Here is an 18,423-nt window from a genome sequence, read left to right as displayed (position 1 = left end):
TCTTCCCGCCTCTCAACTCTTGCAGTTAACAGTCCTAGAGTTTGTCCTTTGTCCCTTAAGTTTCAGGACCGGAAGGACATCCGCCACCTACTAGTCCCCGCATCCCCGGCTTGGAGCAGGTATCTCCAGAGAAGGGCGTGAACTCTGACCCTTCTCCGGAGGCCAGTGAAGGGCGGGAAAAGCTGGGCAGTCCCGGGAGGACAAGTAGTGCGCATGCCCAACTGGGCTGAGTAGGCGGGAAAGGGTGGGAGGGCGAAAGTGAGTGAAGTAGGAAGTGCGCGTGCGTACTACGGTCAGGGCTGGGGCGAAACTGCGCTCGGTACTGGGGCGGGGCGAGGGCGTGGAAGGGGCGGAGTTTCAGGCTGGCGCGCATGCGCCTCATCTGCTCGCGTCGGGTGTGCGTGCGTGCGTGCGTGTTTGCGTGTGGTCACAGTTCCCGCCATCAGTCGCTCTCCCTGACTGGGGGAGCGAGCGGCCCCTCTCTTTCGTGCCCGGTGTCCCTTCCTTCCTAACCCCCGGCTCCTCCCCCTCCGCGCGGACTCCGTGCTTCCGGCAGGCCTGTCCGAGGCTCCGAACTCGCAGGCACAGGTAAGGTGGGCCCGGCGAGCGTCTCAACTGAGCCGTTTTACCCTGGCGCCCCAACCCTGGCTCCCCCAGCACCCCCGGCCCACCCACCCAGTGCAGTCCGCCCACTTGGCGTTCACTCTTCTGGAGTTCGCCCCGCTGCTGCTCAGCCCGCCCCCATCCTCGCGACGCCCCCTCTGGCCTCACAGGTACTCCACTTAGGTTTTTTCCCAGGCTTTTCCTCTTCTTTGACCTGGTCTTTACTGTCACTCGCTCCGTCTGCGACCCGAACCTGACCCCTCTTTGCTAGGGGCTGTCGTCCGCCACTCGTCCCTTAGGAGGCCTGCTATCCCTTCAGGTGACTTCCGTTGCCGCACGTCCATCAGGCCTTGGGATATGATACTGTTTCACTCTCTTGACTGTTCTTCACCTTCTCTCCTAACCATTTCTCACTAAAAGGCATGATTTGTATTTTTTAATGCCTTTGGTTGGTCGCCATCTCTAGCCATCAGATCAGGTTGTCAGGTTTACCTGTTTTAGGTCATGATCCGTGAAAGGAAATGATAATTGATGACAAAATTCTGTGTCTGAAGAGTTGGCCTGTAGTGGTTTTGTAATCCTTTCAAAATTTAGGCTCTGTGTAAATACCTTTTTTGGGGTGGCAGTGTCTGAGAAGTCTCTAACAGGAAAAGCTATCTAACAGAGGATGTCAAGTAGGCAGTTGGGATATACTGGGTTGGAGCTCAGAGGAGAGCTCTGAGTTGGATATATAGGTAAACGTATATAATATATAGATGTCATCTGTCATGTTGATAGTAATTGAAGCTATGGATGTGGATGAAATTGCCTAAAGAGAGTACAGTGCTAGAAAAGAAAGGGAGGAGCACCTGAGGGATTCTTGGTGTTTAGTAATCAGATAGAGGAGTCCAAGTCTTGTAGAAAAGGTAAAGGAAGTTATCAATAATGTTGAATTCTGCTGAAATGTAAAGTTGAATGAGGACTGAAAGGCCTGTTGACATCAAAGTAATCGATTATCATAGGGAGAGATGTTTGATGGAGTAAAATGGTTATCTGGGTTCAGTCCTAGGTTGTTCTCCTTTTACTCTTCCCTTCCACCCTATGCTTTAAATTCTACCTGTATATTGATGAGAAGTTTTATTTCCAGCGTGTTCCTTTTGTTTTCAGCTCAAGATCTAAATAGCCAACTGTCTGCTTGACATCTCAACTTGATTTTTTTTCTTAGGAATTTCAAATATAATATGTCTGAAACCAGTCTTAATTCTCTCCATACCCAAATGCTTTCTCTTCTGGTATCCTATTTCATTAAGTGGTATATCCATTTATCCATTTACATAGTATAGAAACCTGAAAGCCCTCATCCCATGTATCTATACCCTCTTCAAGTTCTGTTTATTCTTACTTTCATTATATGTCTTGAATCTATTTCTGTACATTTTCATTAGCACTTTTCTAGTTCAAGCCACAGTCCTCTCTCACCTGGACTTAATGTTTCCTATATTCTCATCTGTAAAGTGGGAATAATAATCACCTTATTGGATTGCTATGAGGATTAAATTAAATAACCATGGTAAGCACCTGACGTAGAGTAAATAGCCAGTGAGCATTCATTGTTATTGTAATTGTCTTTATAAGCTGAATCACTTCAATACTCTCCTGTCTGGTTGTCCTAATTTCTTTCATTCTTGCTCCTTTCACTCTCTTCCCCAGACCCAAACAAACCACATCACTTTTCCATTCAGCAGTAACACATCATTTCTCTGCTTAAAAGCCCACCCCGGTCCTTAAATCAGGTACCCTATTATAATCTTTCATCATGCCTGAACTTTATACCATTTTTCAGAACTTTTAATTGTATATTTACTTGTGTGATTATTTAAAATGTGTCTTCTACTAGAATATGGGTTAGGAACTATTTCATTTCTATTTCTCAAGAATTTATTAAATGAATAAATAAATTGGAGCTTGCTATAAGAAGCATCATGTCTTTGGGAAACACCAGCTTACTGATATTCTTGTCATCTGATGACAAGCATCTTTTTTCACTCTGCAGACAAATTAAAGGACACAAAAAACCAAAGGGTTTTCCAGCTTTGGATGATTTTACCCATTCTTATGTCAGAATCATTCAGATTTTAGGCTCTTTGAATTGGAGATAAACTTTATCTAGGTCAACTTCTCTCTTTACTTTCAGCGACCACACTAATTTTATCTCTTTGTGCATTTGTTTTATGGATCTTTTTAGGAAAGAAAGCCCTTAGAAATCAGAGCAGTGGTTTATATATTTTAACAACAGGTTAAAGTATGAGACCAGTGAAGATGAGGTTTCCAAAAATATATAAAGGAAAATTCCATGTTTAAGTAAGTGGTTGGTGGTAGTTATGGAAGAAAATACTAAAATTTAATAATTTGTATGTGTAGAACAGGATTTATGTTGAGAAATAGAAAATTAAAAGTAGGAGTGCCAAACACAGAAGCATTTGGATTTATTTTATAGATAGTGATGAGCTGTTAAAAATGTTTGGGAGAAAGTTTCAGTTAAGCAAGATGAATAAATTCCAGAGATAAGCCGTACAACATTGTACCTATAGTTAACAATACTGTATTGTACACTTCAACATTTGTTAAGAGGGTAGATCTCATGTTAAGTATTCTTACCATAGTAAAATAAAAATAATTTTTTTTTAATGTTTGGGAGGGGAATTAGCATCAGTAGCACGTATTTTCGCATTTACTAAGTGCCTGTTATTTTGTTGGGAGTACAAAAGAAAAGACAGGGTCCCTCCACCCTCCCCCTGCCCCCTTTAGAGAGAAAGTTAAGGAGGCACACTTTAGTTGGTAAGAGATAAAAAGAACAGTCCTTTAGAAAGGGTATTATAGGGTAAAGGATTTATTGGATAGAAAAATCTTGAGAGAATGGAGACTGGAAAGTAGTTGCTACAAATCATTGGGGATGCAATAAGGTAGTGGTTAAAAACATAGCTTCTGGTGCTAGACTTAGTTTTGTCTCTTACTGACTCTGTAACCATGGATAAATTACCTGATCTCTCTAAGCCTCAGTTTCCTCATTTGTAAAATAGAGATATTAATAATCCCCATCCTTTAGGATTATTGTGACGATTATGAGATATTACATGTATGGTGCTTAGTACTGTGCTTAGTAAATGTTGCATAATAAATATTAGGTGGGAAGAATGGCAAAGTGATGCATTTCTGAATTAGGGTAGTAGTGATGAAAAGACTGTGTTTTAGATAAATGAGAATGAGGTTAAAGCTGATGCTAAGATCTTTTTGCCTGAATGACAGTGGAAGGACAAATGTAGGGAAGTCTGGGGAGTCTCTTAAAGAGGGCGAGGACTGTGTCATGTTCACATGTGTATCCCTAACACAGTGCCAACAGATTGGAGTAGCTCAATAAATGATTTTTTACGAAGTGAACAAAGGAGTTTAAAGTTGAGGTTATAGTATTCAAGGAGGCAGTGAGAAATGTTTGGGTAGAGCTTCAGGGAAAGTTGAGGCTTTGAGAGGCCTACATTTGGGAAACAAGCCCATGAAGTTAATTTTGAAAGAAAAGTAAAAACCAAGTTTACCCACCTTTTGAAATTTGTATCAACACATCATGGAAGTGGTATTTTAAGATTTAAGACATCATTATGTAACAATGTTTATAAAGTCAACAAAGGATATACTCTTTTTTTCATTGCCTTCTTAGTTTCAAAATGTAGCAGGAGTAAATTAACCAAGACACAAATTGATGAAGGTGCGTGGTCCTGGAGTCCCTTGTTTTCCACAGCAGATATATCCCTAGAGTTCTGTTGATTACGTGTGTGTGTGTGTGTGTGTGTGTGTGTGTGTGTGTGTGTATGTGTATCTTGAGTATTAAATGTTTTCAGTAAAGTAATTTGTGGTTTTTAAGTAGTCAAAGGGTTAATTTTTGTTGTATAAATGATCACTTTTAAAAAATTTTAATTTTGTAAATGAGTTTTTTTTTAAAAAGGCACACTTATATTTTCTTTAGCTGAGTTGATGGCTCCCGGAGAACTGGCATAGCTGCAGAATATGAGTAGTTCCCCAAGAAGAGCGCATTGCCTTTGGCACAAGGATCAGAATAAAGGTGAATTGTTATTACATAGGGTTTTTCAGTAAAAAGTCACTGAAAAGTAAGTAATGTTTTTATTTTGGATATATGTTTCCAAGAGTATGCAAACTGGCAAGAATTGACAGTTTTCTTCTATTTTGTAGTAATAGTTTTGTGCTTTAGCATGCTTTCTTAAACCACAGAATACCCTCTGGATAAGAATGTTTTCAAAGCAGTACCTAAAATATGAGCATTTAAGTAACTGTAGAGGGTGTAGAAACATTCTTGTCAGTGTTGTTGATTGAGCTTTCATAGCCTGCTCAAAATTGAACAGTAATTTTAATAATAGTGAAGAAATTTAGGGAAAGGGGAATCTCTTTGGATGTACTTAAAGAATAATTGGTTTTTCTTGTACTCTGTCTTCCTAATATTGCTTTGATAGTGAATTAGCATTACAGAGTTCAGTGAAACCTTGTCTTTGTCCTAGGTTCATAGAAAGTTTAACTGTTACTGGATCATGCTAGATACCAAAAAGGAAACTTAGTGTTCTTTCTCTTAACCAAGTAGGGCAAACCCTGATAATATGATCAGTGTACAAAAGTAAATATAGTTAATTCATTTAGTGCAAGAGCAGATGATGGACTAGCTTGAGGCATTAAGAAAAAATCTTATTGATTCTGCCAATTTTATGTCCTGTACCTTTTAGATTTTTTCTCGTAGAAGAAAGAGAGATTGCTAATAGAAATGGTTAAGAAAATGTTCAATATCTGATGTAAAATTTTATACAAACCAAAACTGCATCAAAACGTTTGAGAATTATATCTAGAGAAATCATGTATTACATATAGAGAGAATTATATAGAGGGAAACAGAAGTAACCAATAAAGTTTTTTTATTGAACATTCAGATCTTCACCTCCAAATCTTGTTAAATAATCTAATTTTTAAAAATATGTTTTTGTTGGAGGAATCAAGGTCAATGTCCTTTACTTGCATTTTGGTCTTTAAGGAAAGCAGTAAGATAATTGGGGTTTATGTTATTTGCTTTTAATTTGGCACCCTGACATAAGGAAAGATGAGGTAATTTGATAAATCTCTTTCTTTAAGTGGAGTTTCTTCATTGAACAGTAAATTATATGAATCCCAGTTTAGGCAAGTTTACTAATGTTTTTTGTTTTAATAATGCATTCTGTAACTACATATTCTTGTTTTTCACAAATGATTTTTCTCTCATTGAATCTTAACAAGATATGTGGACAGCTTTGCATTTAGGAGAAATTCAGATGCACATAGAAAAAGCCTAGATGTAGTATTCAGAAGATGAGGTATACAGTGCAGAGTGATACTCTTGTAGAGAGCTTAGTAAACATAATCCTATATCGGCCATATAAAAGGGATTTATGGTTCTGGTATCTGCTGCTGTATATTTTAACAGTAAATCGAATAAAGTTGATAGTGCTCATTTGTTCATTATTCTTGAATAATGAGTTTGTTTCTTGTGTGCCAGACACTGTCCTATTGGGGATGCAAAGACTAAAGAACGTATTTCCTGTCTTCAAACAGCAAAGTCTAGCTAGGGAGAGACAAAGAGGTAAATAGACAGTTTATAATACAATATGATAAATGCTCTACTAGAGGTAAGCACAGGGTACAACAGAAGAGAAAAGCATTCAGTGCTGTCAGTGTGGATATGGGGTGAGAGAAAAAGTGAAAGATAGCTGGGAAAGCCTTCTTAGAGAAGATAATATCTAAATTGAGTTTTGATTTTATAGCCAGGAGAAGAAAAAAAGGGGGGTGGGGGGGGATGGGGAGAGTAGATAAAAATACTGCGGACGTAGACCACAGTGTGTGCAAAGGTACAGTGGCTTGAGAACATATGCCTTTTTTAGGGAAATTGTAGGTAGTTTAGATGGGTGGATTTGGAGGGTTTGTTGGGGATAGGGAGGTAAGCAGGGCCTGGATCATGAAGAGTGTTTATGCCATGTTAATGAGTCTAGATTGAATTGTGAGGGCATTGGGGAGCTGTTGAATGATATTGAGGAGAGTGATGTGATTTGATCTGAAGTTCACTATAAAGATGTCTGGAAGGTATATGGAGGTAGAAATGACAACTTTACCTTCCATTTCCAGTCCAATACCAATAATCATGAAGAGAGAAGTCAAAGATAACTCATGTTTCTGGCATGGGCAACTGGAGTGGGAGAGGGGCCACATATTCTTGGCAGTGCTGAGAGACAGAGTGGAAAAAATCTCAAGGCTATATCTAAATGATGAAGCACCAAATTATTAATTGTAAAAAAAAAGCATTACAAACACATTGCTGGCCCAGATTTTGTAGTTACTAGTTTGAGCAAAATGTCACATTAACAGGTCTGTAAACAGTAGTGGCCTTTATTACTTTGATGGATTCATACACCCAGCCAATTATACTATCTAAATCTGGCCACAATTAGGCACTCAAAAAATTTGATGAGATGAGTGAGTAATACTAGAGGACTTACAATGCATAATACCTTTAACTATTCAAAGTGTTTTCATATCTCTCTTTAAAGTTATTCCTAGCTGTTTGATGTACAGCACCTAGAGGCCTCGAACTAGGATTCCCCAGGCTGTATTCTACCTACAGGTGGGTTTTGTTTGATTTGTGGCTTTTAAAAATAAGTTTGAATTCATTGCCCACAATTTGAAATGGGCAGTTGACATAAAATTTGGATGTCATTTTCTTGAAGAATTAGATGATCTGGCAATGCTAGGTTCACTGTTTCTACATGGCAAAACCGGCTAGATTTGAGTAGCAGTTTTCATATTCTGCCTGCCTAAGTCATTTGTGTCACCTACCTGGCCTCTATAGGCAGTGAGTTGGTGACCCTTGTTAACAAGTTATTTGTCTGGGATCTTTGGATAAAGAGGTGTTGCAGACAAGGAATAAATTCAGAAAGTGGACACTAATTCCATTCATATTGAAGCTGCTGCCTGTTGAGTGCCTAATGTGTGTTACTTCATTTAATATTGCAACACTATAGCATTTTCATATTCCTGTTTTACAGTTGAGAAAACTAGTTGTTAGGAAAGGTAAGTTACAAATTAGTAAGTAACAGAGCTGGCTCTTGATATGTAGATCTAGTATGCTTTTCCTTTGTACATATACTACTACTTTTAGCTTTTCTAGTTGAGCTGTTTAGGCAGAGGCAAAGTTTAATGATTTTTAATTTATTAAATTATAAGGAAGAATCTGTATTAGAGGCAATGTTTTTAGAGATTTGAAGGCTATAGTATAAATTTTGTTTTAATTTTAGATGATTGCATATATGTGTGTATGTGTGTAACACACGCACTCTTTGATAACATTTTTTGCTGTTACTGTAATTGCATTTACTTGCTGACATCTGGTAAGCTGGTTTGAAGAGTCTTAGACATTCTATCATTTCTGTAAGTATCAGAAGTTTGCTTGGGAAATTTGAATATTTGTCAAAGATAAAATTGGTAAATAATTCTTTCCAAGAATGGTAATATTAAGCATAAATGGTAGGTGGATCTTAGGAACAGGGTTTTTTTTTTGGTTTGGCTGTTTTCCCTAGAGAATAAATGATTTTCTCAAGTAATATAATTCTTTAGGTTAAACTAATTTGATTATTCTCACAATTATTTATTCATTTAAACTAATTTGGTTATTCTCACAATTAATTACTCATTATTCTCACAGTAGTTTATTATTTATTCACATATGGATATGCATAGACTACCAACTGGTAGAAAGAATTATTTGGTGATATGATTTGATGTTTTGCTAGGAACTCAATTCTAACAAATGGAGTCAGCTGACTGAAAATATATTTTTACTTATATTTGAAATTCAAGATCCTTTAGCATCATGAAGGAAGGTAAAAGTTGCTCATATTGCCATGGGCACTCACACTGAGAATGGAATCTTTAGTATTCCTGATTGTCTTGCCTTTAGTGGCAGCAGTATGGTTGTTAATGGTACAAAATGCAAAATTTAGACACTAATGGACACGGGTACACGGCAAAGGAGAGAACATGTGCAGAAAAAATAAAAGGTGGGTAAATTCAGTCACTGAATGTCAGTGACTACTTCATTTGTTTTTCTTACCTGTGCCATCCAGCTAACCAAAGCCTTTGAGGATACTTAGTAAGAGGTAGTTTATTGAAATGGAGAAAAGGACATAAGATGGTTCATTAAATGTTCTCTTTCAAACTCTTGTTTTAATCACTAGTAAATTGTAACTTATTATTTTATTTTATTTTTCTTCCTTAGAATCTGTCAGGTGAAGGTATATTTTTTTCTTTTTAATTTGGCTAGAAGCAATTTATTTTTAAAGAAAGTATGTCTCCTCTGAAGATACATGGTCCTATCAGAATTCGAAGTATGCAGACTGGGATTACAAAATGGAAAGAAGGATCCTTTGAAGTTGTGGAAAAAGAGAATAAAGTCAGCCTAGTAGTTCACTACAATACTGGAGGAATTCCAAGGATATTTCAGGTATTACCAAATTTTGATTTGGAATAGATCTTCAATCACATCCTTTAGTGAATAGCTGTTCTGTGCCATGCTAAGTATCATGGTAGCCCTCCTAGATTACTATTTCTTGCTTCTTATTTCCAGGACACTAATACTATTAGGTATATGTATTATAAATTATTCAGCAAAATTGTTGATGGTGTATAATAAAGAGTAGGAAGTAGTCACCGTTATTGAAGAGAAAACTGGTGGGAGGAAGCTGAGAGGAACTGAGTTTGGATACTATCTATCTAAGCTATGTTTAAAACCACATTAGGATAACTTCAGTTATTTTTCCCCCCTCAACATATATGATAAATTCATCACCATTTAGTGTTAGCTTTTTTTCTTTTTTAATCATTCCTTAAGCCTTTATTTCAACTTAAAACATCCCTCAAGTTTTTGATGTAGGGCCAAGGCCTGTCTTTTGAGTTTAGGGCCTCCCATTAGTGCTTTGCATCCTACTTCTCATATAAGCCACACGTCTGAGGGTTTCACAGTCATTTTGTCTCAGTTTCTTTAAAGTGGAGTGAGATCTTAAAGACATTTTGTGAGGCAATCAGATTTTTCCAGATTTAATGATGTTTTACAGTTGGCTCTCCCACGCCTAAGTTGACAGTACATTTTTAGTAACTCACCTTTAATGTGCCTTTCCCAGGCATTCAACTTGGATCTTATAGAAACAACTTATCTCTTTTGCACTCATATTTCTTTAAGTAACTTTAATTAAATTGTGTAATTACAGTGATCGGAAGAACTAGCATAAACAGCTTTGGGAACAAACAGATTGGCTTTTGGTGAGCAGACAACTCCACTGGTGAGAGTGGCAGGGTGCAGACCTGCTAGAGTAGCCACTACTGGCTGTGATCACGCAGCATGTCTTGGGCCTTGTCTTTACATTTGTAGAGGGAATGGAGACCACAGATTAGTCAGTTAAGTGTCGGCCACCTAAGAGAGCCCTGGCTCAGTATGGCTTCTGTTCCATGTCTGGCCTAGAAGATGAATACCTTGAAGGTCTAGGTTTTATCTTTGTGGTTAGTTCCAGAACCTAGCACAGTGGTGGGTGTATAGTGGGCCCTCAATAAACATTGATAAACTAGCTAACTGACTATACCAACAAAAACAAAACTCAACTTTGCCACTGCACATCTTCTGGTGAGGGCCCTAAGCACCATTCCACTGTGCAGAAGTTGGATTAGAGAGAAAGAGCTAGCAAATGAATTCCTAATACCGCTGTAAGATGAGATGTTGTATACCATTAAGTAGTAAAATGGAAGGCAGCTATAAAGAAGTGAATTTTGTGTAATATGTAATTAACCCAGTTAACTGACTAACACAAAATAATAGTGAGACAATACACTTGATAACATCTTATAAAGGATTAGATAATATTCTTATATGAGGAAAAAATCCACATTTACAACCACAGTATTTGACTGCGAAAAGCCTCTCTGATGATTATGTTCTGGACCAGCCGGGTCAAGAAAAAATTTCCCGGACTGATGTATCCTTGCAGTATTGAGTTTATTTTTATTTTTATTTTGTTAATAGATCTTTATTGGAGTATAATTGCTTCACAATACTGTGTTAGTTTCTGTTGCACAACAAAGCGAATCAGCCATATGCATACGCATGTCCCCATGTCCCCTCCCTTTTGAGCCTCCCTCCCGTAGTCCTCCCTGTCCCACCCCTCTAGGTCATTGCAAAGCACCGAGCCGATCTCCGATCTCCCTGTGCTATGCCGCTGCTTCCCACCAGCCAACTATTTTACATTCAGTAGTGTATACATGTTGATGCTTACTCTCACTTCGCCCCAGGTTCGCCCTCCCACCCTGTGTCCTCAAGTCCATTTACTATGTCTGCGTCTTTATTCCTGCCCTGCAGCTAGGTTCATCAGTACCATTTTTTTTTTTTTTAAGATTCCATGTATATGTGTTAGCATACGGTATTTGTTTTTCTCTTTCTGACTTACTTTCACTCTGTATGACAGACTCTAGGTCCATCCACCTCACTACAAATAACTCAATTTCCTTTTTTTTTTTAGTGTTCGCTTTTAATAAGACTCATTAGTGTCTTCTTAATTACTTCTTCATAAATAATCCTGCCAAAGGTTGTGTTATAGACCGTTCAAGGATGATTATTCAAGGTCATCCTTACAGCTGTTTTCTTCTAACTGTTAACTTTTGAAGGATCTCATTATTTTTTCACTGCAAAAGATAGGTAATTTTGTTTTCACTTCTGTCTTGTGCAGCCAAGAACTAGTGTTGATAAGAGTTGAATTTAATGTCTTAATTACATTTTTCTGCACTTAAAAATGCTATATTTGTTAATTAGATCATATAAAAATATAATATTCATTCTAAAGTACTCTTGAAGAACAATTTATAAAACTTTATGCTTGAGAACCAGAGCTGAAGTAAAATTTCTATTTATCTTTGCTTTTAAACTTGGAAATACATTGATTATGATTTTGTGTATCAAAGATATTCTTAAATAGATTGGAGGTGGTGACATGGGTAATAGAAACGATAGTTTCTACCACATGTATATATCTACTAATTGCCCATCTCAATGAAAGAAAGATTTTTTTCAAATAGAGATTCAGTCTTTCAGTCCTCATCCCAAATTAGCACTGAGTAAATATTTAAATACTTAAACAAACATAGATCTTTAGAAGCATGAGGAATCTACCTGTGATTACACCTTCATCTCAGTTCTAGATGAATTTGCATTCAGCATTCATTTGTTAACCACCTACAGATTACCGTGGTGGGTACTGTGCTAAGGGCTAAGAATACAGAGCTGAATGAGACACTTTTCTTCTCAAACTTAAGAGTAACCAGATACATTCTCAGCTGTAAAATTATCTCAGAGATACTGAGGTAACACAAAGAAGGAAGTGTTTTGTGCTCCGAGGATTTAGAGGATAGATAGGAATTTGCCAGACATAGTGGAGGTAAGGTGGAGGTGATTTCTATAATGGACAAACACATGCTAGTGTGAGTCAACACTCAGGGAACCAGAAAATTATTTTAAAATAAATGCACAGTAGGGAGTGAATGGCAGAAGTAGAGGCTAAAGAGCTAGATAGGAACCAGATCTTGAAGTATCTTGTTTGTCATACTAACGGGAACTTAGATACTAAGGAGCCAAGAATCTTAAGTTTAAATTCATTTGACAGCTAGGCGGATGACTTTGTTTCAGGAGCTAGTGGGAGAATAAGGATGTGTAAGAGGTTATTGTGGGAGTTTAGATGAGAAATGAAAGTCCTGAGCAAAGGAAAAGACAGTAGGAGAAGCAGGTGGAGGAAAGGGTAGATTTGAAGAGATTTCAAGAAGATTTAATTCATTAGATTTGGGGGGTGAGAGAGAAAAGAGTCTGGGGAGATTCCTAGGTTTGAGTGGATGGCAGTCCCTTTCATCTTGTCTTTGATAGGGGGCAGAGGGGAAGAATTGGGGCATGAGGATTGGGAGAGATGAGTTTTCTGAGGTGTCAGGCATTTAGATAGTGGTATCTACTAGGCATTTGGTAAACAAAACTGGAGCTCCGGCAGAGATGTGGACTTAGAGAAAAGGCTGAGAGGCCTCACCATATGGGTAGTAACTAAAATTGTATGACTGGCTAGGATTTTTCAGTTGTTGAAATGATCAAGTTCAAGGTTATTCTCATATTGACTGAAATAATGGTTTTATGCAGTCTCTTTTCCTTTTTGCATGGTAAACTGCTGATTTAAATATTTTGGAGTTAAAGCATCTGAAACTAGTTATTGTGTTTTATGATAGAATTTCTACTCAAGGACATGAATTTAAGACCAACTTTGAAGCTTAAAAAATGTCATTTAAGTTTAAAATAAATTAAGTCTGGTAAAACTCATTTTTCATTCTTATCTAAAAATTGTCAAAGGTCAATTCTCCCTAATTAAAAAAAATTGTGAAATGCTATTACTTCTTTCTTTATGCTGTTCAGAGGCTATGTCTTCAGCAAAAGGCAGCTTTAGAAACCTCTGTAATATGCCTGCTGAGGGAGAGTGTTAGAAAATAAGGATGCCTGGTTGGCAGGAATTATTTAGATTAAAAAAGTGCAAGATTTATTAGTTTAGTCTTGGAAAAATTTCAACCAAGAGAAAATAAAATTTATCACTTAATAGCACATATCCAGAGTCTGGAAGAGTATAAGACAAGTTATTGAACCAGTTCTGGGGAGTGGGAGAAGTAAGCTGAGGGAGTTCCAGGGTACTTATGATCTTTGTGATTGAAAGTTAAATGAACCTGCTTAGACAGTTAAAAAAGAAAAAAAGAATGTTCTAATGCTGGTAAAGGTTTATGTTGATGTGTTTTTGAGAAGTGGAATTCTTTTGAGGATTATAGTTTGGATTAGTGTATCCTTTTATATTGCAGCTGCTTAAACCACTTGCTAGATATTTTATAAGCTTTTGTTTAAAAAAAAAAAAGAAGAAAGAAAAAGCCTCTAATCCAATATGGCTTTCTAAACTGGTGATGGTATAACCAGCAAGGCTCTGTAAATTAACTTATTAGTTTTTATAACTTTATAACTATACTTGAAAATATGCAGTTCCCTACCAAAAAAATCAAGAGTGTTAGGATTACTGTGTAAAATTTTAATAGTATGTGATTGCCTTTCCTAGAAGTGAAATCTTTGATTTAAATGTGTCAAAAATGGAAACTCTTTTTGGTTGGGGGGGAAAAAAAGAAAACTAAATTAATATGGGAAAAAGTAAGAAATGTGTAACTTAGAAAGTATAAAGTTTAGTATTCATTATACAACTTTTTCTGCTTCATTATAATTCATTTTTAATGATACTTTTCCTTTTGTGTTGATCAGCTAAGTCATAACATTAAAAATGTGGTGCTTCGACCCAGTGGAACAAAACAAAGCCGCCTAATGTTAACTCTACAAGATAACAGCTTCTTGTCTATTGATAAAGTACCAAGTAAGGATGCAGAGGAAATGAGGTTGTTTCTGGATGCAGTTCATCAAAACAGACTTAATGCAGGTGAGCACTAATCCTCCCAGGGTCTGACATTAGCAGTTATAAAAATATTACTAGATAGTAGACCAGTATCCCTCATGAATATTGATGCAAAAATTTTCAACACAATACTAGTAGACCTAATTCAACAGCACGTTAAAAGAATTATATACCATGACCAAGCGGGATTTATTTCTGGAATACAAGAATAGTTCAAGATATGAAAAAATCTATCAATGTGATTATTCAAATTAGCAGAATGGAGGACAAAAACCACATGATCATCTTGATGCAGAAAAAGTGTGTGATAAAATTTAACATTCTTTCATGATAGAAACACTCAACAAAGTAGGAATTAAAGGAAACTACCTTACCTCAGCATAATAAATGCCTTATATGAACAGCCGATAGCTCAATGATGGAAAACTGAAAGGTTTTCTGCTGAGATCAGGAACAGGAAAGGATGCCCTCTCTTACTCATTCTATTCAACATAGTACTGGAAGTCCTAGCCAGAGCACTTAGGCAAGAAAAAGAAATAAAATTGGAAAGGAAGAAGTAAATTTATCTTTGTTCTCAGATGACATGATCTTATATGTAGAACACCCTAAAGATTCCATGAAAGAGTGTGTCTAGAAAAGGAGTAGGATTTAAATTACAATTGGGAAAACTTACCTTGTTACATAAATCTTATATACTTACTTTTTTATATGAAACTTATTCTGAGGTTTTACTCTTGCTATGAAAACAGAAGGTACTATAGAAAATCACACAATATGATAAGATTCCCCTACCTCCTCCAACCCCTTTCATTTAAAATGTTTTGATTTTTTAAAAATGTATATTTGTAGGCATCTTTTTAGGAATAATCTGTTGCTTAAAATGAGTTTTCCACCATTATTGTTAGTCTCCAGCTCTATCATCATCAGTACTTTGTTATTACTGATATTTTATAGTTGACAAACTTTTGAGTTTTTTAACTTAAATATAACACATTAAAAACATTTAAAAAATGAAGATGTAGCAATGCTGCCTTGCTTGGATTTAATTAATACCTCTATTTCATACACTATTTTCTTGTTTAAAAAATTTTTTGACGGTTGTTTGCCATTTGGTTTCTATTCATTATGTGTTCATGTTACCAAATCTGAACTATGTCAGTCTTCTAAATATTGAATTTTAGAATCAAGGAATTGAGTACCGTTTGAAAGTTTAGAATATATCAGGGATTATGTCTGTATTTCTATATTTGTTTTATTCCATCATATTAATTGAATCACTGTTTTAAGAATTGATGTGTGTAAGAAAAGCATGTCTCTAAATGCATTAGAGGGGACTTCCCTGGTGGCACAGTGGTTACGAATCCGCCTGCCAATGCAGTGTACACAGGATCTATCCCTGGTCCGGGAAGATCCCACATGCCGCGGAGCAACTAAGCCCGTGTGACACAAGTACTGAGCCTGAGCTCTAGAGCCCACGTGCCACAACTACTGAAGCCCACGCACCTAGAGCCCATGCTCCACAACAAGAGAAGCCACTGCGATGAGAAGCCCGTGCACCGCAGTGAAGAGTAGTCCTTGCTCGCCACAACTAGAGGAAGCCCGCACACAGCAACGAAGACCCAATGCAGCCAAAAATTTAAAAATTAAATAAATAAATAAATAAATAAATAAACGCATTAGAGTGGAAAGCACAGTAGACTGGGGCCCAAGTTTGAGTCTGAACAACGTGGCATAATGGAAAAACATGAGCTTTGGACCTAAACAGGTTTGGGTTTGAATCCTAGCTCTACTTGTTATTTCCTGTGTGGTTTTGGGCAGCTCCCTTAATAACTGAGTTTCAGTTTCCTCATCTCTAAAATGAATGTTTTATCACCTTAATTTCAGTGCTTAATAAAAAATTAGAGCTCATTAATGTAAAGCATGACTGGCACATGATAGGCACTCAGTAAGTCATTACTGCTTTTAGAGTGGCTAGCTGTGGACTCTGTACTCTTAGGCAAGTTGGGTTTAAGTTGCCTTAGCTGCCCAAAAGTGATAATATGTACTTTGCAGACTAGAGTAAGCTAATGAATATAAAAATACTTTGAAAAGTGTGAAACATTTAAAGTATAATATGTGGTGTTTGAAATGAATGGGAAAAAGACTAATATTAGATGAACATTGTTGTCTATAAATAGGATAACCAGCTAACCATTTAAGAAGATAATAAAACTGGATCCTTATCTTACTCCTTCATCTAAATAGATTTTACATTGATGAAAGATTTGAATGTAAAAAAAAAGGTGATAAAAGTATTATTAGAAGGGTAGAATGAATTTTAACATAATATGTGGATGGAAAAAACCTTTCTGAGTATGACATGAAACCAGAATCAATAAAGGAATAGAGGGCTTCCCTGGTGACGCAGTGGTTGAGAATCCGCCTGCCAGTGCAGGGGACATGGGTTCGAGCCCTGGTCCAGGAAGATCCCACATGCCGCGGAGCAGCTAAGCCCGTGCACCACAACTACTGAGCCTGCACTCTAGAGCCCACATACCACAACTGCTGAAGCCCGCGCACCTAGAGCCCTTGCTCCACAACAAGAGAAGCCACTGCAATGAGAAGCCTGCGCACCGCAACCAAGAGTAGTCCCCGCTCGCCACTAGAGAGAAGCCCGCACACAGCAACGAAGACACAACGCAGCCGAAAATAAAAATAAATAAATAAATTTTTAAAATAAATAAATAAAGGAAAAGATTAATAACTTGGACTGTGTAAAATATTTAAGTGATCTCTGACAAGGAAAAAAGAAAAGACAAAGGAAGAAAACTTTAGCCACAGTGACAGAGTTAATATTGCTAATATATAAATACTGACTTTCCAAATCAGTAAGAAAAAAGACAATTCAGTAGAGAAATGGACATATACGAAATTCAGGAAGAAAAACAGGTAGCCCATAAACACGAAAAAATTCTCAGCTTCACCAGTAATTAAACAAATACAGATTCTTACTATCACATTGGCAGTAGTGTGAGGGGAGGCAAGATACTCTCATACACTTGGTAGGAGCTTAGAGATTTTTTTTTTTTGAGGAATAGTGATAATATCAATTTAGTTTAAAATTGTACATCCTTTACACCAACATTCTTTTTCTAAAGAGTTTTATCCTATGAAAGTTGTTCCATTAGTGCAAGAAGATATGTAAAAGGATGTTCGGCATTATTTGCAATGTCTTTAAATTAAAACATTCCAAATGATCATCAGTGAGAAGTTAATGAAATTAAAATGTAAAATACTTTTTGGGGGGGGAGGGGCCACGCCACAGCTTGTGGGATCTTAGTTCCCCGACCAGGGATTGAACCCCAGCCCCCAGCAGTGGAAGCACAGAGTCCTAACCAATGGACTGCCAGGGAATTCCCTTAAAATACTTTTTAAAATATATAAAAATTCATATTTATACATTACTTTGCATGTTCTTTAAACTAGCATTGATTTCTTTAGAATAGAAGCCATTTAGTCTGTTTGCTGAACTTACAGAGAATGTTTTGGCATATACATTACTGGAAGTATATCAGTCACTGATTCTGACACATGTCCTTAGCATCCAGTGTCCATGTTCATGCCATAGATACACAGTGACTAACTTTTCTATAGTGTTAATTAGCAAATATTTATATAGGAGAATTTCTAGCATTTTCTTTTTGCATTTAAAAATTTACCCTTCTATTATCAATACATGTTTCCAAATTTTTGCATAGTTATTTAATTTTTTGCTTGATCCTAGTTCTAAATTTTATTTACTGTATATATCAGAATTACTTTCTGTCAGATAAGCACTTTGATTTGTTTTATTTTTCCTGTTTCTGTTTCCTCAATATTAAATAATAATAATGACAAATCTCTTTATTAAAGTAAGTGATTTGAGATTTTTTTTTTTTTTTTTCCACCAGCCATGAAACCTTCTCAGGGTTCTGGTAGTTTTGGAGCTATTCTGGGCAGCAGGACCTCACAGAAGGAAACCAACAGGCAGCTGTCTTACTCAGACAATCAGGTATGTTTATTTGAATCGTTTTAGCTTTTTTTAAGAAAAAAGATAATCTTAGATAGACATTCTATAAGGTAGTTGCAGGAAGTAGAATTTAGACTGTAATGTCTAGTAATTCTTGCATTATCTCAAGGGTACTTTCCACATATCTGAAATTTACCACAGTGTAGTTTTTAAGAACATAGCTTTGGAGTTAGATGTGGGTTTGAGACTTGGTGCTGCCACTTACTA

At 36.8% G+C, this 18,423-nt stretch overlaps 1 protein-coding gene across 9 annotated transcripts in view; it reads left to right on the top strand.

Moving 5' to 3' along the window:
• Positions 1-18,423, top strand: part of USP37 (ubiquitin specific peptidase 37) — a 93,410-nt gene continuing 74,987 nt past the window's right edge. For 2 of the 9 annotated variants that reach the window (XM_057550873.1, XM_057550866.1), the window contains exons 1-7: positions 407-588; positions 4,601-4,742; positions 6,167-6,250; positions 7,212-7,285; positions 8,936-9,160; positions 14,021-14,192; positions 18,098-18,198. In XM_057550873.1, the coding sequence (XP_057406856.1) occupies positions 9,005-9,160; positions 14,021-14,192; positions 18,098-18,198 (429 nt within the window). In that variant the 5' untranslated portion in view covers positions 407-588; positions 4,601-4,742; positions 6,167-6,250; positions 7,212-7,285; positions 8,936-9,004. Of the gene's footprint in view, positions 120-406; positions 589-665; positions 774-4,600; positions 4,743-6,166; positions 6,251-7,211; positions 7,286-8,935; positions 9,161-14,020; positions 14,193-18,097; positions 18,199-18,423 lie in introns of those variants that run through there. The other 7 variants (XM_057550870.1, XM_028167914.2, XM_057550869.1 and 4 more) reach the window with 7 other exon arrangements.

This window comes from Balaenoptera acutorostrata, chromosome 8 (assembly GCF_949987535.1).
Source record: "Balaenoptera acutorostrata chromosome 8, mBalAcu1.1, whole genome shotgun sequence".
Classification (NCBI taxonomy): Eukaryota; Metazoa; Chordata; class Mammalia; order Artiodactyla; family Balaenopteridae; genus Balaenoptera; species Balaenoptera acutorostrata.
Note: the sequence above shows the minus strand (reverse complement) of the source record. Positions and strands in the feature narration are given on the sequence as shown.